Source organism: Chinchilla lanigera, unplaced genomic scaffold (genome assembly GCF_000276665.1).
Source record: "Chinchilla lanigera isolate Chin_1 unplaced genomic scaffold, ChiLan1.0 scaffold00029, whole genome shotgun sequence".
NCBI lineage: Eukaryota > Metazoa > Chordata > Mammalia > Rodentia > Chinchillidae > Chinchilla > Chinchilla lanigera.
The window spans coordinates 9,499,982-9,524,970 of record NW_004955430.1 but is presented as its reverse complement, the minus strand read 5'-3'; the positions used below and the strand labels follow the sequence as shown (position 1 = coordinate 9,524,970).

The window sequence follows — 24,989 nt, the reverse complement described above, 5'->3', positions numbered from 1 at the left end:
TCCTTTGTAGTGTTTACTGAAAATGTGTTGAAGAACTATGAACTGATGAGGTCTAAATCTGTGTTTCACAAACTTGTCACCTGTAGGCTTTTCCATTACAATGTTAGATGTCGGAGCTATTAGTGATTTGATTCTTCCTGGCCTTTTATTGGGGTTATCATTGCAGTACAAGTGACTTGTTCATCACTTCTCTAATTTTTTCTATAACAGCAATAAAAATAGAGAGTATCTCAAATGTATTCCACCTAAAAGTAGGCATTCAGTGGTGCTTCCATGGTTTTTTGGGAAATAGCATCAAGTGGAAAAATTTGAAGAACACAGAAAAATGACAGGAATGGCTAGAAATATTTTCATACATTCCAGAAAGAGGTAAAATGTTTACCCTTCTCTTTCCAACTATTATTTGAAGAACCCCAGCCAGACTGTTTTATACAGGTTCTAATTGAATGTGCCATATGAGAGGACCCACTGACAATGCTAGCTATTTATCAGAGATCAACCACTTAATTGATAAAATCTTATTTGAGCCCTCTTATTAAACTGCATTTCAGTTCTAGAAATGAACTACATAGGAAACAGTATTTAGGGTAGCATTAATATAACTAAAATTTTAACATATATTTAAACATGGTCATTTAAAATGAATGGGTGTTTGATTAAACAGGAAAGGAGAGTTTCATTATCAAAGAGGTAACAGTTTAGTGCCCTAAAGAGTTTCATTGAAATATTTAAGTGTTTGTGCATATATGTATTTTTTATTAAAATTATCATAATTTTATATAAGCTATTTTGGTGTGACAAATAGTAAAGTATAAATGCTAATTTTATTTCTTTACCACTTTTCTCATTTCTCTCTATTTTTTTTTCTTTTTTTAGTGCATTTATGAGTGTCTTGAAAGTAGAAAATATCTTCAAGGAACACTTAGGAATGTAAATAGGTACTTGTGAATAATTCACAGTGGACAGGGAACAATTGGTTGCATTTCCCAGGTGTCCAATTATTGATTGAATTGGTGGGAAAATATGGAGATCTTCAGGTTTGCAGAGGATGACTAGGTGTTTAAGAAGAAAGTTGGTTAAGGAGTTGATTTAAGGAAGTTAGGAGATACGGAGGTAGGTATGTCCACAAGTCAATTCGGAATGTCTGTGTAGAGCTCAAAGGAAGGATCTGGACCAAAAATTCAGATTTAGGAGTCTTAGAATATGTATATTAATTATAGTTGAGGAGATGTAAGGTGGTCTCCAAGAATGGTATTTTGGGGAAATGAGAAAAGAAAAGAATCATGAGAAATACAGTAGCAAAGAGATCCTGTGTTCAGCAAGAAAGAGTACATGGAGAAGACTCAGGATGTGGGAAAATCAGGAAAAGTTGGCATTATAATTGCATCAGCATACATAACTCCAAGGACATAGAAATGACTAGTGGCAAATGTAGTGAGGTCAACTAAGGTTAAAAATAATTTTGTTGAAAGTTGCTAACAGGGGCTGGGGATTTAGCTCAGTGGCACAGCGCCTGCCTGGCAAGTGCAAGGTCATGAGTTCGATTCCTGGTACTGGAATAAACCAAAAACCAAAAAACAAAAAAACCCGAAAGTTGCTAACATATTTAGGGTACACATTGAAGGAGAAATAAAAGTGTTCTCTCAAACTGGAAAAGTGACATAAATACAAAAGATTGTATGGAGCTGAGAAATGAAAAAGAAAAGAAGTAAAGGTGGTGCGGCATCTCAGAGGAAAAAATGAATCCGCAGCAGCCATTGTGAACCTGATTCCTATAAAATAGTTTGTTAAAATTCTGTGGCTATGGGATAATATTTATAAAGGGACCGTATGTTGTGGCACCACCTCAGTACCAATAAGTAATACCTGATGTTAATGTGCTTTCTCTAACAGAAAGAAACAAGATTAAATTGGTTTGACCTTACTTGTAGCATATTTTTATTTCTTCAAGTTTAGTACTTAATTAATGTTTCACAAATGAGCAGATTTTTCCTTAAACCTCTTAATGGTCAAAGTTTTCCAGTTGTATAGAAAACTTCTAAATGATTAAATGGTGTAATATAGTATGTGTTAATTCTTTCAAATTACTTGTAATTTGAAACTTCTAAATGATTACATGGTGTAGTATATTATGTGTTAATTCTTTCAAATTACACGTTGTTTTTATGTACTTGTATATACAAGTGAGGTCTGTGGGTTCTAGGTATCGTTACTCATTAAATAATATAGTCTAGAAAAAGATACCACCTAATAGCTGATGGAACCTCCTGAGAGAACAGCAGTACATTCATCCTTTCCTCACTAACTTCACTTTTGTCCGTGAACCTCCCCGCAGACTGAAATGTAACTAATGCCCGTTCCTTCAGATCACCGTTCTATCTGGGAAGTCTTGCTTATCTCCTTTATGAAATGAAATCTCCTTACTATATCTTTTTTTATAATATCGCATACCTTCTTCCTAAGCATTCATCACAGACAAACATTGCTGTCTAATTTGATTGTCTCATCCTCTACTTTAATGAGCAATCTCTTTAAGGGTAAGATCCTGACTATTTTATCACCGGTGTTCCCCTGTAGCACAATTCCTGAAATAGAAAATATTTGAATAAAAGGGTTCATTGATGAACAGCAACAGAGGGATATTTCTTTCCATATCATCTTCATCCCACATCTGTATTCTCTTCCCTCTAATTTGGCTTGCCCTATCTGCTTCTAGGCAACTGAAAGTTGTAGTCTTCCTTCCCTTACAGCTTTAATGACACTTCTTGGTTTTAGAATTACATCTACCTTCTCAGTTTCCTTGTAATAACTTCTATGAACTTATTACAACAAAACAAACAAACAAAAACATACCACCAAAACAAAACAGTCAGGCAACTGACTGCCTTCAAGGAGTTCACCTCCTTAAAAACAGCAGTAAACAGCAGTAAACTCTACTGCTTATATAATACTCTATAACAGTGTCATCTCACATCTATTTGAGCTCTCCTTAGTGCGACGACCTAACAAACAGGAATAGTCAAATGCCATAGTCAAGTGCTGTGTACGCTCTGCGTACTAACTTGCCATTAGAATAGTCCGCTTATATGACTACTCAGTGGACTTCTCTCTGTATTTGTTAGGCATATTGTGATCATGATAAAATATATAACTGGATGCAATGAGTTGAGATTCTGCTCATCCAGAAAATCTTTGAGAGCCAGGTGAGATCACACTTGATACCAGTTAGCCTTTTCAGAGCTTCTTTCCAAGATAAGAGTGGCAACATCTTGTAAATCTTTGACCTTACCACTTCTTCTATGGAGGGAGGACTTGTGGGGCATTTAAGAAATACCTCCTTTCTGAGTCAGCTGTTACACATACCTGCAGGAAATGATCCTCACCCTCCTTCTCTGAAAGTATTTCTTTAAATGCCAGCCTTTGGTAAGCTCTTTGGTTTGTCTAGCTAATAGGCAGTTATTAAATGCATGCCATGTACCAGACAATTTGCTAGAAGAGAAAGTCTATAGTGCCATGGGCCTGCCATTCAGTGAATGTACTTGCTCTGTGTAAGACAGACATGTGCACAACTAACCATAACACAAAGCAGGATGAAATATATAAACAATTTAAGATTATTGTGCTGTTAGAATGACAGGGAGGGAATAACATGGAAATTCATAGAAGACCTTGTGTAGAAATTGGTATCTGAACTAAGAATCCCAGTAAGCAGAGAATTGTGGCTAGACCATTGTAACCCAAAGGAACAGTTCACCTAAACCCTAGACATATGGGGTGTGGCTAAAAATAGTTGTGGGTGAAATGCAGGGTACCTTGGGAGTGGTATGATAATTTTAGGGTCTGATAGATCATGGAGGACCTTGAATGCCATGCTAAGATACTGGAAGTGTATCTGATTGGCGATTAGAGCTTGACTGATTACTGAGGCAGAAAGTATAAGAAAATCAGGCCTAAATTTCTAGAATATGATTCTTATGACATTCTGTCTGTGAATTAGAAAATTGGGGACTTGTAAAAGATGACTCTCAGCTATGACAGTCATGGACCTAATTGCAGCATGGGCTTGCCACAGGGATCATTGAGGCAGAGTAGCAGAATTTTTGTAGGCCCACATTTTTCTTTTGTATGTCCCAGATCTGGGGTTCAGTCTAGAAGATGGTCTGAAATGATACCAAAGATGGTTTCATTTTTTGTACAGAGAGGTAGTGGAGGGATGAGCAGAGGGACAAATGGACAAAAATTGAAGATTGAGGTTATACTTAGGGTATTATGCAGAATTACTACCCGATGTGGAAAATACCATGTATGTTTGTTAGTATTATACAATGCATTTAGTTTAAAGCTTCCAGACAACCTTCAGAGGCAGCCTTGTGGAATGTGAACTTCCAGATCTTCAAAGTCCTATGTAAAGCAAGTCATTCTTTAAAAAGTTCAGAAAGTTCGGTCCAAAAAAAAAAAATCACACTGAATGACAAACTTTTGATAAAAGAGCAATAAATTCAGCCAGATTTTTAAATGTTCTGCATATTTATTTAACCTATAACATATAATAGATTTAATACAAAGACTAAAAATATATAATACTTTTCACCTGTTATTGTCTTCTAAATAATGTTAAAGTCATAAATTCTATTTTTAATTAATGGAAGGAAGTGTAAAGAAGAAATCAGAAATGCGCTTGTCCTTCAAACTGTTTCAGAGATAATATCTATTGCTTAGGGATTAGGAGTAATGGAGCACATAATAAGGATATTACGGAGTATAGAAAGATACAGAGTGTGAAAAAAAAAGCTCTATCTTTCTTGGTGAGGGGGAGCACAGAATCCAGTGAATTTTAATACATTCAAAAAATTGTACCATCATTACCATAACCTAATTGTAGAATTGTATTCATTACCCCAAAAAGAAACCTTGTACCCATTAGCAGTCATTCCTTACTCATGTTCCTATACCTGAAATTATCCCTTCCCATTGCTTTACCTTTACCCAACCTTTTATAACCAGTATTCTGCTTCCTATCTCTGTGTTATGGTTGATACATTGTGTCAACTTGGGGAATCTAGAGCTTTGGCTAAGTGACTCAGCAGTTCTGCATCTTGGGGTAAAAAGAACATGCCCTTACCCTTCTGGGATGTTGTTTATTGTGTTAATTTGAGAAGTTTAGAAGGTTAACTGTGTGACTCAGAAGGGAGCCAGGGTGCTTACTTTATATTCATCCTGAGCCTGTGCAAGAGGAAAACATTCAGAGGGTGTGGGTGTGGAGGACCACCCCCATACTCCCAGAGCAGGTAGACTGCATAAAAAAAGGAATTGAGGAAGGACTGGCTGCTGGTTCCTCAGAGGAGCTCCAGTCTTCACCTTCAGCTTGGTCATCTCCTGGCTCCTGGTGCAGACTGTTGGGCTTCCGTCTGGGACTCTTCAGCCTTCTGGTGCTGGCTCTCCGGCCTTCATCATAGATTCTTCACCATTCCGTCGCAGACCCATCAGCCTTTTGATATGGACTTGCATGGACACTGCAGCGAGCTCCAGGCCCGGGGCTGGGCTCTTCAATCTCCAGCGTGCAGACACCCTCTGCACGCTTCCTCATCCAGCTCCATAGCTGACCATTGTAAGCCAAACTTACAATTTCTTGTACATTTGTTTATCTTGTATTATATCTGTTCCTCTAGTAAACCCTGACTGATACACTCTGTAATTTCCCTAATCTAGGTATTTTGTGTAAACGAGATATAATGTATATGTTCTGTGACTGGCTTTTTTAACTTAGCATAATATCGTTTTTCTTTATCCATACTTAATTGAAACGCATACCTATATTTAATTCATTTTCATTGCCAAATAATACTCCATTATGGATATACCACACTTTATTATCAGTTATCAGATATTTGGATTGTTTCTACTCTTTAGCTATTATGAGTGGTGGTTCTCTGAACATTTTCTATACTAGTTTTTGTGTGGACATACATTTTCATGTGTCTGTGCACTTACCTAAGTATGGAATTGCTGAGTCATATGATAACTCTTCATTTAACAATTGAAGAACTGCCAAACTATTTTTTAAAATGAATGCATGATATAGTTCAGCAGGACAGCACCTGCCTGACAAGTGCAAGGGCAGGGAAAGTTTGATTCCCAATAAAAATAATATAAAATAAAACAAATTTTAAAAAATAAAATGAATGCAGCATTTTACATTCCTATCCAGCAGTATATGAGCATTCCAGTTTCTCCACATTCTTGCCAACATTTGATATTCCTTCTAATGTTCATGAAATGGTATCTTATTGTAGTTTGGATTTGTATTTCCTGATGACAGTTGTTTAGAACATTGTTTCATGTGTTTATGGCCATTTGTATATCTTCTTTAGAAAAATGTCTTTGCAGATGCTTTGCCTTTTTTTTTTTTTTTTTTTTTTTTTTTTTTTTTGTGTGTTATTTGGAACCGAACTCATGACCTTGCACTTGCCAGGCAGGCGCTTTTGCCGCTGAGCTAAATCCCCAGCCCCTGCTTTGCCCATTTTGAACTGGGTTGTCTTTTTATCATTGAGTTGTAAGAGCTCTTTACATATTCTGAATATGACGTTTATTACATATATATAATTTGCAAGTATTTTCTTTCATCTGTGGGTCATATTTTCATTTTCTTAATTGTGTCCTTTGAAGCACAAATGTTTCTCATTTTGACCAAGTTTAACTTACCAGTTTTTCTTCTATCATTTATGCTGTTGGTGTCGCATCTAAGAAATAAACCATTGTTTAACTCAGGATCACAAAGATGTATTCCTGTTCTTTCTCTATGAGGTTGATCCATGTTGAATTGCCTTTCATCTCTATTAAAATCAAGACCATAAATATGATGGTTTATTTCTGGATTCTTGATGCTGTTCTACTTACCTGTATGGCTGTCCATATGTCTGTACCATGCTGTACTGGTTACTGTAGCTTAATGGCAAAATTTTAAATCACAACATATGCATGCATGAGTACTGTTTAACTTTTTCAAGATTATTTTAACTCTTTCAGGTTGCTAGCGTTTCCATATGAATTTTAGAATTAGCTTTTCAATTTGTACAAACTACTTTTTAAAAGATACTTACACTAAAACATATTTTGTGTGTTATTAAAATAACACATGCTTTATTTCCTGCCATTCTATAATTTACCTCTTTCAAGGGAGGTTTAAATGAGTATCTACAGGGAAGCAAGAGCTCAATACTCCCATACACATGATACTACTAGAAAAAAGAATAGCCCCTGAAGATTCTCCTTCACCTAGCTACACTGATTACTTAATGTTTCTAAGTGATACTATCTTACCCAATCTTTCTAAATCATGGTGTACTGTATGCAACCCTTCTCATTGCTTCAGAGTTCCAACAAGCAGGATCTTAGATCCCAGGTGACCTGTACAGAGAGAGCTATTTTCTGTAAGTATTCCTAGCTGTAGACTGAGAAAGTTTAACTACCTCTTAAAAAATAGTTGTCAGTAGAGTGGACAGTTCTACTTACGAAGGAGCCCTCTGTATAATCCCTTTTCTGTCAGCAGTGGAAACTCAGAGGGATTAGCACAGAAAGAATGGACTCTCCAGAAGTGGACAGCTTGCTTCACTGTGACTGAGCACTGACTCATCAGCCTCAAATTCATCCCTCTTCCATGCTCACTTCTTACTCATTAAGATAAAGCACTGGATGCTATCCAGATGTGTGTACATCTAAACACTTCCCACTCCTAAATATTACTCTTCGCCACGGCTGGCTGACATGCAGCCGATATTGTCACTATGCCAATTATTAAAATGCTGAAGTACTTCTTTATGTTTAAATAAATAAAAATATGCAGCATCAGAGGGCTTGCAGCCTGGCACAGCATCAATTCTCCAGGCATATCCTCCTGCATCACTATCAGTCCTAATTGGTATCTGGCTGCGCTATATAGTTGTTTGACACTTTGACTACCATTTCTACACATATCCATGCAGAAGAGAGTTAATTAACTAGTATCGTGGTACTCATAAAACTGAACCTTCCTAAGAGGAAAAGCACCTTTAGGTTTCTGAGGAGAGATTGCAGGTTCCCATGTGGTCTGTGGGTGAAATTCAAAGATCTAAGATCTTGGGTTGGAAAACTTTTGTCTTTATTTTCAGTAGGTCCTTAATAAAATTTGTATCTTTTTTCAAATATTGGTGAAGACTACTAGAATAGTATTAGCAGTCACATTGTCACTAACCATAATCATAGTATTTTGCATTACATTACAGTTGATGAAGGTATCTTGAAATACCATTTACATTTATCACTACTTTGAAATTACAGTAATGGTTAGAGCAGCCACTATGACTTGTTGTTTAATGAATTCATATAAAAGCACATATCACTATGTTACAAATCCATCTAATATTTTATTACCATTTATCAGTATAATTGGCTTCTTGTATAACTATGTGTGTTTTATTTTATGCATTTAAAAACATTATTCTGAAAAGACCAAAGTCTTCACCAGAAACCATAACAATCTGTTTATACAAAAAAGTCTTTGAACTTGTAGCATGTGTATTATGAATGGATTGCAATTGGCGTACCAGGGATTATCACTTAGCATCTGGGGGGCCCTTGTACTTAAAGCGTAGCTGTATCAAAGGTTATTGATTTAAAAAGAAAATATTTTATGCCACTGTCTACAGTTTGAAGAAATTCACATCTTTTTATTTATTACACATGAATCTGTAAGTCAAAAAGAACCAAAAAAAGCTCATGTATGTGGAGTCAGTGGTCTCTGTAGTCTAACTTGACACTCTTATCTAGGGAACAGGTTCAAGAAAGTTTAACTTGAATCTCTGTGTTATTTGCATTTGCATGCTGATCACTCCCTTAGAAATTTCAATGTTCAATATTGAAGCTTTAGTGAAACACTAACAAGCATCCCAAAAAGTAGTGTAAGCAAATGACCATAATTAGGGTGGGTTTTTTTTTTTACAATAAATGAATTTTAATTTCAAGATACTTTATCATTGAAACTATTTCCAAAATTGCATGAGAAGTGTAGCTGTGGAAGATTCCTTTTATGGGGCCTGTCTGAGATCTTAGTTTCTGTTGCTTTGGCAATTAAAACACAGAATAACAAAAGGAAGAATAATAGGGGAAGGAAGATTGAGTCAGAATATCTCAAACCAGAATGGTCAGGCCAATAGGGTGTTCTAATTGGTGGGCCAAAAATTTTTAAACTATTTTAAATTGCTTCTATTTATATGATAATGTGAATAAATTATTCTAATATTTCTAATAATAGAAATTTGAAGTGATAATTGTTATATCAAGTACCTAAATTCATTGTCTATTTCCTAAACTGTGGAGTATTTAGTAATTTTTTTGAGGTCACCTCATTCCATTTTTTCTTTAAACAAAGAAGGTTGTGGAAAATATAAGGAGAGGAAGGGAAGAAAAAGGCAGGAAGGGAGAGAGGAAGAAAAGGAAAAAAGATTGGAAAGTACTTCAAGGATCACACAAATGGGTTTTCAGATATCTTTAAACCCCACCTATTTACTGGCACTGAAAGAAAGGAAAACATGAATAGTTGAGTACTACTGAAAAGTGCTAACCAGTTACCTAAAAGGAATATTCTGAGGACCAGATTTAGTAACAAAGATTTGCAGACCTAAATTCCTATTTTCCCTACCTGTAAGTAGCAGGTTGGGGGTGAGATTGAAGAAGTATGTTACTCTGACATCTTTGTGCATGCTAAATTGAAAACTGTAAATACATTACAAGAAGGGGGAAAATTTTTTTTGGTGTCTATTTATTGTATGAAGGAAGCTAGAGTCAAGCATAACGCACAGGTGGTTTAAAATGCTTCTCTGCCATCTGAGATCCCGGCTTGCCAGGGTATGGATGGGGATGTCACTTCAGGGATTTGAGCTTATTCAGTATGTAAAATGAGGCTGGCATGAGTTCAGAGGTTTTGTCTGTGTCTTTACCCAATTAACAATGTTTTTGCTTCCTTTTTTTTAACTTCTAAATTTTTCCCTGTAAAAAAGTTTTAATCTGTAGTTGCACAGATGAAAATTACCTAAATTTTTCTGTCAGTTGTTTTAAGCTTTTAATAATTCCTATTCATAATATATATTTGCTATCAAAATACATAGGAATTATTAGTATGTACAAGATTCTGGTACTAGGGGCTGGGGGTTTAGCTCAGCGGCAAAGCGCCTGCCTGGCAAGCACAAGGTCATAAGTTCGATCCCTGGTACCGGAAGAAAAAACAAAAAAACAAACAAACAAAAAAATCAACAAGATTCTGGTACTGAAATAATATTATTTACAACCAAGTTACAAAGATTTGTATTCTTTTGTATGAAGATCTATGTTAACTTGACATATGCATTATATGCACACATTTTGTGTTTCATAATATTATTTTTTAAATGTAAGGGTTTTTTTCCAAATTTGATGTTTTGTGACTGTATTTTATACTACATATTTGAAATTGATTCGTGGCCTAGGTTGTTTAAAAGAGTAACAAAGATTGGGAAGGTGCAGCTCAATACAGTATTATAAGTATACCAATATATATTTTACTATTATAGTAAAATGAGTATTTTCTTCAGTCACAAGTAATAAAAGAAAATCACTCTTGGATAATGACACAAAGGAAATAAAATACTTAGTCGAGCTTAATGTCGATATCCAAGCAGTACACTTATTGCGGTATGTGTGTATGTGTGTGTATTTTAAACAAGAATTTTTTGAGACTGTAGAATTAAAATGCCTACCTTTTTGATCTACTATATCACTGTATCTTTATTTAATGAAGGGGACAATATGTGGCAATAAAAGACCGAAATGGTGAGACCTTTGTGAACCCTCTAGCAATCAGTGAATATCAGACCACAAATTTCTCCAGCTTTAATTACAGGCAAAAGAAAAGACAAAATTAGCATTTTAATATAGAAATATCTTAGGCTTTAGGAGAATTATGATAAATCTAATGTTGCCTAGTAAACCAAAGAGGGAATATTACAACAAACTGTCTCCTTAGGAATATTTGTTTAAATAAAGGCAACAATACTTCATCCTTATCTTTTTTGGATAATTATTGCTATTTCAGGCTGTTCTTTGTTCCAGATTTAAAATACCTTTAGTTTAAAAAAAAAAAAAGAGTAATTGGCAGTGTTTGTTTTCCATAAAACTACAAGAAGAGAAAAATCGTTTGCTTGGCACTAACAGGATAATTATTTTCGTGAGTTTTTGCTCTGCAGCTTCAGTTCACTTGTGCCATAGCACTCTGCACTTGGATGCATTTAGGTTATCTCATTTCAGTTACAGCGTACTAAACTAACTCCTCTTCCATGGCTGAGGTTTTCCCACCTGTCTCCCCTAAAACACCTGCAACATATGTCTGCATAACCCTGTAATGCTTTGCCTTTGGGGTCCTGAGAAATTCCCCCAGAGTTTTTTGCTTATAAACAGCTGAGCAATTTGTTTTTCTAATGACGGTTGCTTTTCCCCCAGCATTGTGGCAATAACGTATTCACTAAAATAAGGGTCTCATTTTTCATCAAAGAGAAACATTCGACATGTTTTTACAGTGCCGTTTCTCTTTCTGAGTCTTACTATTTTTCTCCTTTTTAAATCTAGCATGCTATAGAAATTAAGATTTGTAGCAAAATATTAGGAAAAAAATAAATTCACTTGTCAAATATATTCCTCATGCCAAATACGTTATAATACAAATAAATTTTTTCTATTAAGTACTATAGAACGTTTAACAATTGAATGTAAAAATCATGACCATTAAATGATAAAAATGCTGAAATCTTTGCTATATTGCAGGAAATACATCATTTTGATTATTATAACCTCATAAACTAACAAATATTTATTAAAAACAGTATGAGTTTACCTTTTTTTAAATTTATAAAAGTATGTGCTTCTATTCAGAGCCTTTTCTCACCATACCAAATATAATGTGCATTATCTACTTTCCTAAATATGTATTGTTGCTGTAAAACTACATGTTTGACAGAGCTTATCCTAAATCTATGCATGATTATCAGAAGTGTAAAATTTCCCTTATTTAATATAGTTTTTAGGTTGTCAGACTGTCAAATCTCTCTATGTCAACGTCTGTTTGTGTGCGGTAATATCAGAGGTAATCATAGCTTCCATTTCATTGTTTTCATCAAGTGCTGAGCCTTGTGCTGTGCATCTAATTGTCATTGCTCTTTTAATCCTTGCTGCAGTTTTGCAGATGATGAAACTAGACCTAGAAGTGTAACTTACACCCTCACAGTTGCTTAGCTGATAATGGGTGGAGCAGAAGACCTAGTACTGCCTCCTGGTCCCTTCTTTCACCCAGTTGTGTTACACCTGTTTTCAATATGTAACTCAGCGTTAATTCCTCCTGGTACATTAATACATTAGAGTCAATGTCACTAGAATTGTTTTTCCTTTGCTCTTTTCAGTCTACACATATGTGTAAATACCCAACCTTTGGAAAGATACTGTATTGTTTAAAGGAGAGTGAGTACTTCAGACTCTTCCTTCTGGAGTCTCTTTGTATGATTATTTGTTCCAAAGAATATATCACCTTCAAGAGAGGGACAGGAGTTAGTAGTTCAATACAGAAGTGCTATTATAATGACCTTTTTGAATGGGTTCACCAGTCTCAGAACAAGGAAGATTGTCAGGTACCATCTTGTGCTTAATTGTGCTTTCTGCAGTGTCTTGTAGTTATTCTTAGTGTGAATTTACATTCAAATATTGTTATCCTACCATAGCAAGATGTGTTTGACATAAATATTGAAATGCTGCCATAAGAAGTAGGGTAGAGAGGAGGAAGAGGATTACGTACACTGATCTGCAGATTTCCATTGCAGAATTGGGAGAGAGGACTTGTTCACCATGTTTGTCTTGCCTGAAATTACATTAGGAGCAGGTTACCATCACATAATAAAAACCTCCAAAGTGAACAAGATTAATTATAACTGACAGATTAGATTTCAGTTTTAACTCTTAATTGATTGCTGTCATTAAATACTATTGAAATTGTTTTGTGATCCTGCTGTTAACAAAAGCGTTTGTGGAAGTGAGAAGTACACTTCATGGGTTTTGTTTAGTTTTGGTTTGATTTTCCATATAGTTTCCTGTAGGACTCATTTCTACCACCATTAATTTTGCTTTGGCATCATGAGATTTCTGTCTCTCCTCCAAAGTCAAAATGACTATGAGAGGTAAACGTTTTAATTTATTTTAGAATATCAAGTTGGCCAAGACAGCCATAAAGACACCCATGAAAGAGGACTTCTAGCACCGCTTCGGAAAGTGGCAAAATCAGTAGGATAAGTATGTTTGAAGCACGGAGGAGGATTCTGAGGGGCATCAATGACACTGTGCCACTTACTCTAATTTTAAAAAAATTTAAGCCGGAAAAGGTAGTGCATGCCTGTAGGAGGCAGGAGGAGCACTGCAAGTTCGAGGCCATCCTGCATAGTGAGCTCAAGGCCAGTTTGAACTACATAACAAGATTCTATTTCAAAAAAAAAATTAAAAACTGTAAACATTCACCATATTTTTCAGTCATACCTCATTGAAGGGTTGAATGATTTAGGTAGTTAACTAGCTTATTTAGAGCCCATCCTGATTGGTTAGCTTTAAAAGGCGTGGTAAACCCAAGGTGGAGTGTATTTGTGAATTAAACACCTATTGAGAGAAAATTTTCTGATCATAGACTATAACTGATAGTCTATATTACAGCCAATATGAATTCAGTAACATAATATAGGAAAAAAAATAACTCCCAACCTGTTAGATGTCAGAAGTGCTGTTTGTGTGCCCTGAAATCTAAGAAGGAATTCTAAATGATAAGGTTAAGAGAAGGAAAGGTTTATTGGGGAAAAGGAATAGCTCCTGAGACATAGCAGGGGCCCCAAGTGGATTGCCACTGAGTCCCCTTGTCAAGGGTAATTTATACAGCAGAATCATAATGTGGATACAGTGTGGGTCAAAACGTAATCAACCAATAAGATTACAAGTATCGCCACTTAGCTGTAAGACGCGGGGCACATAGCAAGTGCATATGACTCACAACATTAACTTTGGCTTATCTCTGACCCCTAAAACTGCAACGTTTTTGGGAAGGGATGAATCCAGGTGTTCAGGTCACCAACCTGGGTTTCTGATGCACATCTGGATTTCATGGATTGAGTGGTACTAATTACAGTATAATCCCAAATTCTGCTTATCCTTCAGGGAAGTATGCAAGTCTGTCCATTGTGACTTTATCTTGGGGGCTTGCCTTCTTCAGATACACCTCCAGCCACAGTTTTCATTGTTTGTTTTTCTACTGACTTCCTTGAGAGCCCAGTCCCTCTCTGACTGTACATTAATTTCTATCTAGTATAGCTGCCCATAATAAGACTACCATTCTATTTGTCTTCCAAAGAAAAATTCACCAAAAGAAAATGATGTTTTAAAAGTATACATTGATTCTTACAGTAGTCAGAAATCCTGACTCTGTGAAAATGGATTGAAAAAAGACATGGTACTGAAGGTGTTGATGTAACATGTTCTGCACAGATGGAAATTATAGCTGTCTCCAGGTCTGGTCTTCCTCAAGCAGAGAGTTTTACACTGATAAAATTCTAATGACTCATATTTTAAAGAAAATTCCACTTCTTTAATAATTAGAAAGAAAACTATAAAATTTTATTTGGGAAAAAATTCCTTTAAACAAAGCAGGCATCTCTTTATTTTTAAAATATTTTAACCATGTAAAGTTAGAATTGTGTTCGTCTAATCCTATTCCGTAAGGAAACAGTTGTTTGTATTGTGGTATGTAATCCCAATTATCTATCATTTTACCTTTTATTTTATTTTTTATTTTATTTATATATGTGTGCTTAAAGTGATCTAAATCTATTTTAATTTGTTTTTGTTTGTGTGAAAAGGCATCCTAGAATTTCCTGACTTTCACAAATCTTATTTAGAAAAGAGAAAATAATTATGCGTAAATTGAAGAACTATTGGGAATGAATCTTAATGTATAAATGTATCCATACCTTACTTATTATTCATGTCCACATGTTGATTTTTATACCTGTGCTGTGGTTTACATGTGGGTCAGACATTTAGTTCTGTGCTGCCGAATACACAATCCTCATGTAACTGTTCAGCATTTAATTGTGCCAAGTCCAAATTGAGCGATTTTATAAGTGTAAAACACACACTGAATTTGAAAGACTTTGTACAAAAGGAAGAATGTAAAGTATCTCAAAATTTAAATTTTTGGATAGACTTAATTAAATAAAATTACATTTAGTTTGATCTCTTTCCCTTTTTATTTTAAATGTGGCTGCTAGAAATTTTTAAATTGCATTTATGAGTCACATATTTCGATTGGACAGTGCTAGTTTAAATTACTTGTTTGTATACTTAACATTTTAAAAATACTGTAATATCATCTCAACAGAAAACCCTGTTGAATGATTTTCAACAGTAACTGATCTTTTCTTAGTATTTTATATGTTGTTTTTCAGTGTCGTCTTTTGATTCTTTTTGTTGTTGCTTCCAATACATTAGTACTTTAGCTCTCCCTTTGATACCAGTAAGTCTCCTAGGAGTTTAAGTAGGTCTCAGTGAAAGCGATACTTGAGCCTTATTCATATGTTCAAGTTAGATCATTATTCCTAATAATTGCTTTAAGTGCTTGGATAGATCAGCACTTGTGTCTTGAATTGCTTCTTATTTCTTTATAAAGACATTTCAAGAAACTGCTCCATGTGATCCCCTTTCATTATTTTCTTGCAAAAAGTAACATAATCCTTTATTAGTTTGTTGGAAGTCAGAGAAGGAAAAGCTTTTTATGTTAGCAAAGCAAAATATATTTCCAGGTACTGAGAATAAAGAGCAAGATTAGTCATGAATGAGTCCTGTGAACATTAATTTTTTTTAAATAAATCTTGAATGCACTGTCAGTCTGCCAGTGGCCTTAACCTCAATTTTATTTTCCTATTATGCACTACTTGGGTCCAGGTTGTCATCAGCTACCATGAGGAAACCTATGCATTTCCTAGAGAGAGAAAAGTTGTACTGTTAGACTTAATAGTATGGTAGTCATGGAAGCATCAGTTATCTTCATCAAGGCAATTCAGATTTGATTATTATAGAACTGTGTTGAATACCAAACCAGTGGAGTAGTAGCTGGAGCTAAATCAAGGGATTGTCATTTTTGTCAGATGATTAGAGCTGGCTTGGAAGAGATATGAAAGGGTTGAACTGTGTAAATATTCTCTTTTCAGCAGAAAAAGAAAAGGTCCATCATGGCCATTAAGATGCAGCTTGTTAGCTTGATGAATTTCAAACTATTTAACCTTAGCAATTATATTCTCTTCTCTCCCCCATGCCTACATGCAAGCCTATCAGTGGGTTGGGATTATGTCTGCATAACATATACATAATATTTCATCTTCCATTAAGATGAAATATAGCCTGTGTCTAGATAGACCTCTTAAAGTGCATGCTCTGGTGCAAAGATCTAATTAATACTTGAATCATATGGTTAGATAAGCATTAGAGTGTATTTGTAAGTTTTTAAAACTTTTTTATGGAAAGTACATGTAATTTAACATTTTAGAGATGATGGTATTCATTTAAACTATGCTGTAAATATATTAGAAATAAATTTTTTACTTACCTGTGAGGGTCTTGATACATTTAAATAACTAATAGAGTTAAAAATAGCAACAATTTTAAATGGACATACCCAGCCTAATGATGTGAGGACATTTCTACCATATTATAAATAATATTAAATGCCAGAAAGGGTAGTGTTATTGCTGCTTTTATGAAAATGTCCATTGGCCAGTTTAATGCTTATCCTGCTGATATTTCCACTACCTGGTATGTTTTGGTCACTTATTAAACTCATAAATAAGAATAGATGATATAGAAACTGCTAACTTCAAAAGAATTGCTGAATTTTGAAATAACATTCATTTTAGGAGAAGGAAGGCTTAGTGTGCCATCTAGTGGACATATTTAGCATTCTTATCCTCAAAAACTAGATGATGATTTTAGTCTTGCTCCAAAAGGTAGTTTTGTGAACACTGCGTCTCTTACCCTTTAACAGAGTTTATGTTTGTGTTACATTATATATAATTTTTCAGCTTTGTTTTTACTTTATCTCATGTTTTGGAAAGTCATTAAGTGATCAAAATCATCAAAAATAAATCAAATGATAGGAATAAATCTATTTGAAATATGAGACAAGTTAAAATTAAATATATTAAAGCCATTTGTTTTAATTAGGATGATGATCAGTTAAGGAAGAACTTAAACAATTAAGTAAAACCTAATTTTTCATTACGTATATATATTATTTTCTGAAGAAAAAGGGTGATTTCTGTCTTTTATATGTTAATAATAATTTCGGTGGTTTTAACCATTTCAATTTGTTGCCTTTTTTTTTCCTTTAGAGAAATCCAAGACCAGTGACTTACCAGTTTCATCCCAATTTAGATTATTACAAAGCACGGGGAGCAGACCTTATGAATAAAAGCCGGTAAGTCCTCTATCTCTGATGGTAGTTCTCAGTTAGAAACATAGTCTCAGAGGTCATCAGAAAATGTTACACATTTGCTGAAATTTGTTTTCCATATTTTAGCATATCACTGGCTAATATGCATAATGAATCTTGGTTGAATTATCTAAGTTCTTTTAAGGCATAAGAAAATGTTGTATTTTAACATCAGTGGTAACATGAAAAATTAAATAAATGTAAAAGTACTTTTTACAGTTCGAAGTTAGGCAACTTCATTTCTCTAACAATAATAAACCTGAATAAATTGTGCCTACTTGGTATAATCTCTTTCTAGATCCTTGCTGTTGATTGAAAAGAGGCAGTTTTATAATATATTTTAAATTATTTCAGTAGCAAAATTAAAATTGGGTTTCCCAACTGTCTTTAGAGCTACACAATAAGCTTATAAATGCATCTTTTGTGTGCATTTGTGATCGCATACACAGAAATTTTAAGGGTCACTGTAGGAATAAAAAAACATTAAAATCGTACTTTTTAAAGAAATTAACATTGGCATAAAGGGTTGATGAACAGTTTTGTTCTTTCATAATGCATACTCAGATGTCTCAAGAGTTAACTTGTCAAACCAGAACCATTTCAAATCATAATATAATTTCAAAGTTTACTCTGGAAGACTAAAAAAATGTTAGAAATGATAAATGCTACCAAGTTGTCCAAATTTTCTTTCTTAAACATTTTGGCTATGTGCTAGCTTTCCTTCAGTAGAATTCCAAAAGCCTAAATATGCATTCATGCAGTGCATATGCATATTGTGTTCTGTTACTAAAGAATTAAAATACCTGCCACATGGGACCTTATAGTCCAGGGCAGTGGTGGCGAACCTATAGCATGTGTGTTACCTATTTTTGTTTTGAGATAAAAGATGTTAGTGTATGAGTTGATTTTTTTCAACCAAAACCTCAGCATTCAGATTTAGTTGCAGTGTTGGCACTTTGTGATGACTAAGTGGGTTTGGGGCACTCATCTCTAAGACGTTCACCGTCACTGGCCTAAGGGGTGAGAGGCAGTTTATAACAAAGTGGCTAAATTTTAAACTTAAAATTTGAATCCTATTACAACATTGGAAACAATAGAATGTCATTAGAAAATTACCCAGCTTTAATTGAAATGTTTGTCCAACTTTTTGATGTACTCTAATCTTGAGACCAGTTTTATAGCCTGTGAGATTTTTCTGAAGTTCTTTTTTGTATGTTCATTTCATCTGAGTCTCATTTCCAAATAGCTATTTCATGTAGTGACTTGTTCATTCAGTTCAACAAAATTTTATTGAGTGCTAGACTCTTGATTATTTCAGCCACTACAGTACAGATTCTGAGTGAACAAATCATACAGAAATTCCTACCCTCAAGAATCTTACAGCTTACTCACTTATATTTGCTCCCTATTGTGACAAGTGTTTAATTTTGGTATTTTTTTTAAAAACAAAGTATTTTGGGTTCTTTTTTATACAAGATCCTTCTAACTAGACTCTTTTCTTTCCCCCAACCCCCACAAGATCAATTTTCACAAAACAGTGAGAAAAATGTAAATTTACAACAGGTCATGCATGCTCTATTTAAACCCCTCCAAAGCCTTCTCATTGCCATTGTAATTAAGTCTTCTTCCTGAGGCTCTTTGCTATTGTTTTTTGCCATGGTCTCCTTCTAATCTCACTTTGTCTTTACTCCCATGCCACCATCACTTTAGCCTTCCCTTGTTTCTTGCTCTTATGGAGGGACTTTGCATTTAACTCTTCCTTTATACTGGAGCACTCCTACCCACATCTTCCTATGCCTCTTGCTGATTTAGAGCTCTGCCAAAGCACCATCTCAGAGAGGTCACTGTTGTCTGTTCTTCTGCCTGCCTGTCTCCCATTACTCAATTTTATTTTCTTCATAGAGTTTGTTACTAACTAAAATTACATTAATTCATTTGTATATTTATCATGTTTCCCCAAACTTCTCATTAAAATCTAAGCAGCAGGAGGTCAAGCACTTTGTCTTATTCATGACTTTATGTCACCTGTCAATGCTTGGTATAGGAAAGACCTTTGACAAATACTCACTATACATATGTATTTTCCACACTATCTTTTCCCCCCTAAAGAAATGGACTGTGCCCTTTCCTTTCTCCTTTTGATTCCTCTAGCTAGCCTTCCCTCCCTCATTATTCTGCAGACTATTGGATGTTTTATTTTCTTGTAAGCACATTAAACTTTCTGTATAAAATATCATTTGGTTATTGGAAGGAAGAAGTTTGATCATCTCATGCAATTTCAAAGCTTGAAATTGAAATCAAACCACATCAAATATAATTTGTGAAGTAGAAGACATCGTAGACCAGTGAACGAGGAGTTACTAAATGGTACTGGGAAAATTAGGAAATCTTTGAAAAGATATCATGTTATAACCTTAGCACACAACAAAATAAATTCCTCAGTTCAGTCAAGCAAACACACATATAAAATAGAAGTCCTTGTCTGACTAAAAGTTACTTAAAGACTTTTTAACCTTGATTTTACTTTATCGTACAACAAATATTTTAATGTAAATATGTCAGAAGAGGATAATCTGAGTCAAAAGACAAGTACAAAAATAGGAAAGTATTTGTGCTTGATGTAACTGACAAAGTAGTATTAAATTACTAATGTATAAAGAACATACATAGTTGAATAAAAATCACAGGGTTCTGTCTGAATGGCCATTCTGTCTCGCGCTATTCTCCCTGTGCTGGCTCGTATCACTTCCTCTCAATGCTGAAACACCTTAGGCTTGTTTTCTTCGCCGTACTCATTCCCTAGAGAACCTCAATCCACCCTGTATGACTGAAGCATCAATATTTATGTCTTCAGTTTTACCTCTTGAACTCACATATCACTCTACTTAAATTTTCCTCTCAGATGTCCTATATGCATCTCAAATTTAATACTTTCCAGATTGAATTGTTGATTTTTACCTCCATACTCACAATCCTGTTATTTCTCCAGTGTTTGTCCACCACAATAAATAGCCCTACCCAGTGGCCTTAAAATAGCCCTTGATTCCTTTTTCTTTTAATTATACAAGCCCAGTAGCATATCCTTTTCAAAATATCTTGAAACAAGTTACTTTCCTTTCTTTGTATGCTGATACCAAGTTATCATTACCATTGCTCATCTCACTACTAGACTCTTTACTATTCTTCCTGTTTCCCCAACCAATAGCCGGATTAATATAAATCAGATTATATCACTTCACTGCTCAGAGCCCATGACTTACCAAAACATTTAGACCAAAATTAAAAATCTTTTTAGTGGTCTATATGATCTAGCCTCCTGCTGTCTCCAACTTGATTTGTTTCCATCACTCTGCATTTGTTCACTGGGCCACAGCCAGATGGCCTGCTTCATTTTCCTCAAACACTTTCCCTTTCTAGAACTTTGCATGTGCTTTTTTATGTTTGGAATGTTTTTCTTCATGAATCTGTGTGGCACACTCACTACTTAATCTGTTCAAATACCATGTCTTCAGAGAGGCTCACCCTGACGTCTCTGTCAACAGTAATGGGCTTCTCTACCCCCATCCCTTTACTTTGTTACTGTTTTTGTTTTGTGTGTTTTTCATAGCAATGATCATTGCCAAAATGCTTTTTAAGATTTTTATTTTCTGTGGGTATTTTGTTTGTTTCTTGCACTAAAAACAGACTCCACATTTGACTTGTTTACAGCAGCACCTAAAATTGTGCATAGAATACAGCAAGCACAGAGTAAAAGAACTGCACTCAGCAAATAAATGTTAGCTCTTTCAAACATATAATTAGCCCAATAAATGTATGAAAGCTACAATGGAGTAGCACTTTTACCTTTCATCGTTGCAAACTAAAAACCAATGAACCCAGCACTGGTGAAAGTGCATAGGTTCCCTGTTGCTGATCAAGAGAATATAGATTGAGACAAATTTTATAATCTTGCCAAGTATTTTGCCTACCTCTCTACATAGACCTTATTAACCACCACATTAATCCTTTGTGCACCATAGTCCAGTCTTACCTGTGATCAAACACCATTATAGCTCTGAAGCCACTGGTAAAGTCTCTGTTTAGCTCTTTTAGGCCTGAAAAGTTTTTACCAGACTGAGCCTGTCAGCCATAACTGGCCTTGCCACTACTTTTAAGAGTTGGTGTATTGGGAACTGTCACTGAGGAGCAAGAGGGGAAGTGGGGATGATCCAGAGGGCTGTGTATAACTTGTGGAAGAAAACCCTAGAAGAGACAAGGAAATAGTGGTTGGACAAGAGACATGAAGACACATGGGAATCCAGGGTCCAGTACATGCTACATAGATGGCAATGGACTTCTATTTATGTTATATATCCAAATAAGGAGCAAAGATGCAAATATGACTTGTAATTCCATGGATAAGAATATCTCTAAAAATGAAGAAGCTTGATTTCTGTTCTCTGCTTTAACATGAATTGCTGTAATTAAGTCTCTAAAAGCAAATGGCTAGGTAGTTTAGTGGTAGATTTCCCATTACAAGTGTGGATGATACCTACCGTGCTCTGATTTCATTGACCAGCACGTGGCTTTTTAAAAGTGGGAATTGACATTTTCTTATTCATTCAACTTTTGAACTCAGAATGACAATTTAGCGTTCAAATGTTGCAGTTTTGTCCTTAAGTAACCAGAAGTTGCTGCTATAAAAAGTACTTTTATTTAAATTATAACCAGTCTTCAGAAAGATTCATTTAATTTATTTAAGAATCTATAACTACTAAAATGCCCAGTGCCCAACTGAATAGTCACAGATAAGAATTTAATATTTTTTAAAGACTGCAATATCCCATATTAGTAGAATCACATATCTTTCTTACTCATTCTTTGTGCTAGCCTACTAAGGTTTCCTTTGTACCCTCTCAGAATTTAGTTTAAATAATAATTGATTCAGTTGATGAAAGATCCCAGAATTATAATATCAACAGGTAGACAGGTAGGTTCTTTGCAAAGATTCCTTACCAGGAAGGGATATCTTAGTTAGATTTCATGTGAGGGCATCTATTCTTACCCCAGGAATGCTTAGAAGCTAAAAATTCCCCATCTCTCCAAGATAACCAGATCTGACTCCACTTAAGAGTGCTCTACTTGGGCCTGACCTAATGACAATGTCCTGAAAATGTGCAGGTTCCCAGGAAGCGTGAGGAATCTAACAATCACAATGTAACAAAAACCCCATGAAAGCAGGGACCACATCTATCTCTTCACTGCTGTTTTCCCAGTACCTGACACAGAGATGAAATTCAAATTTTCCAAAATGAATGAACGCTGTTTAGCTGCATTTATAGAGTACTACATATGCCTGAGAGTGATATCTTACATAAGCCTGATGTCCTTGATGTCAGCCAGGGTTAAGCTCTATATTCCCATACCCTAGCTCTTACTTGACACTATTTATTGTAGTGAATAAATATTTAGTTTAATTACTCAAGAAGTACTGTTTTGAAACCTAAGAAGCATATGAAGTTCTTCAAGAGAATTTCCATCTTATGTGTCCATTAAGATTTTTAAAATTAGCTTATTGTCCATAATTATGTAACTGACTGCATTTTTCAGAGATACAGTAGTTGAGTTATGGTAAAGAAGTAATAGGCTAATAATGTTCCCTAAGCCAGAAAGCTTAGGATTCCTTGGTTATCACTATTAGCAGTCAGTTGACTAATCATAATTTCAAGAGACTTCGATAGCTATGTAAAAGTAATTTTGTGATATATTTGTATTCAGTTATTTAAGCATTTGTATTTTAAACATATCTGTATCTTTTTTTTTTAAACATATCTGTATCTGAAGTATGTCTTGTTTTATTAAAGAGAATTGTTAATTCTTAATCAGTTTGGGTAAAACAGTAACATGATCTCCTATTTAGCTGAGGGTAAATAAATTTTTTGTCTTTAAAAAGAAACGGGTAAAATTTGCGTAAACGTGCAGACCTTAAGTATTCAATCTTAAGCATTTTGATAGTTAGGTATACCTTGTAACACCATCTACAATAATACATCTGAAATGAATATTTATTTTATCCCAGGATTCCCTCATATCCCTTATACTGAATTCCAACCTCACTCTTGAGACAGCTGCTTTATCAGATTTCTATCACCATCTGTTTATTTTGCCTGTTCTTGAGTTTCACAGAAATGAAATCATACAGTGTGCACTCTTTTGTGTTTAATTTTTTCATGTTCTGCATAACATTTTTGAGATTCATCCATATTATTTCACATATAATTTATTCATTCCTTTGGAATTTTGAATGGTATTCTATTATATAAATACACTACAACTCATGTAGTACATTTCTTGGTGAATGCTGGGTTAATCCTGATTTGGAGTATAGTAAGTAGGCTACAAGGAACATTTTGCACAGCTATTTTGAGTTGTTTGTTATTGTTTATAGAAGTACATTTTTATTTCATTGGATAAGCACTTAGAAATTAAATCCCTGAATTATTGGAAAGATAGATGTTTAACTGTATAAGAAACTACAAAATTGTTTTTACAAAGTAATTATATATTATTTGTACTCACATCAGGAACATATTGAGGGTTCCAGTTGCTCCACATCCATGCCAACATTTGCTCTTGTCAGTCTTTATTTTATCCATTTGAATTGGTATGACAGTATTTTATTATAGTTTCGTTTGTATTTTTCTAGTGACTAATGATGCTGAGTTCTTCTCATAGCAGATTCATGATTTGTGTAACTTCTTTGAAGTGTCTTTTATAGTATTTTGTATTCTGCCTATTTTTAGGTGGGTTATCTTTCTTTTTCTGGGCTTGTAGGCACTCAAAATATTCCAGATAGGAATATTTGTTGGGTTATATATTGCAGATATCACTCACCAACGTGTGACTTGCCTATTCATTTTCTTAATGAGCAAAAAGAATTTTATGAACCAAATGAACAAAAGAATTTTATAAACAAAAGAATTTTGATAATAGCTCGTTTATTTTTTTGTAATGCTATTTATTCTTGTGTAAAAAATCTTTCTTGCTCTTAGTCTCTATTGAAGAGGATCACTAAAACCACAAATCAAATTAAATAATTCACTAGAATTCAAAGCAGCTATTATGCTCATGGTTATAGTATATTCAGCAAAGGGATGCAGATGAAAATTAGAGGGGGAAAGGTGAGAGCCTAGGAAACGCAAGTAGCCTTCCAGGTTTCTTCTCCCGCTGTAGTGCTTTATGCTCTCAGCAACAATGTTTGCTAACACAAAGAGTTGCCAACTAGAGAAGCTAACCCAATTCCTGGCACTCTCCAGTGAGCTTAGTCTTACAGTCATGGAGCGCTGTGTAAATAACCTTAGCTACTCAGTCCCCATCCTTCCAGTGGTCCAATTGATAAAATAAATTTTAGGGCCAGGTAATTGTCCCATTGTGGGCA

The 24,989-nt window shown here is 34.7% G+C and overlaps 1 protein-coding gene across 4 annotated transcripts in view; it reads left to right on the top strand.

Moving 5' to 3' along the window:
- Window positions 1-24,989, top strand: part of Tbc1d5 (TBC1 domain family, member 5) — a 554,846-nt gene that overhangs the window by 441,740 nt on the left and 88,117 nt on the right. For all 4 annotated transcript variants that reach the window (XM_005387456.2, XM_013515658.1, XM_013515660.1 and 1 more), the window contains one exon: window positions 17,472-17,557. In XM_005387456.2, coding sequence (XP_005387513.1) covers window positions 17,472-17,557 — 86 coding nt within the window. The remainder of the gene's footprint in view (window positions 1-17,471; window positions 17,558-24,989) is intronic.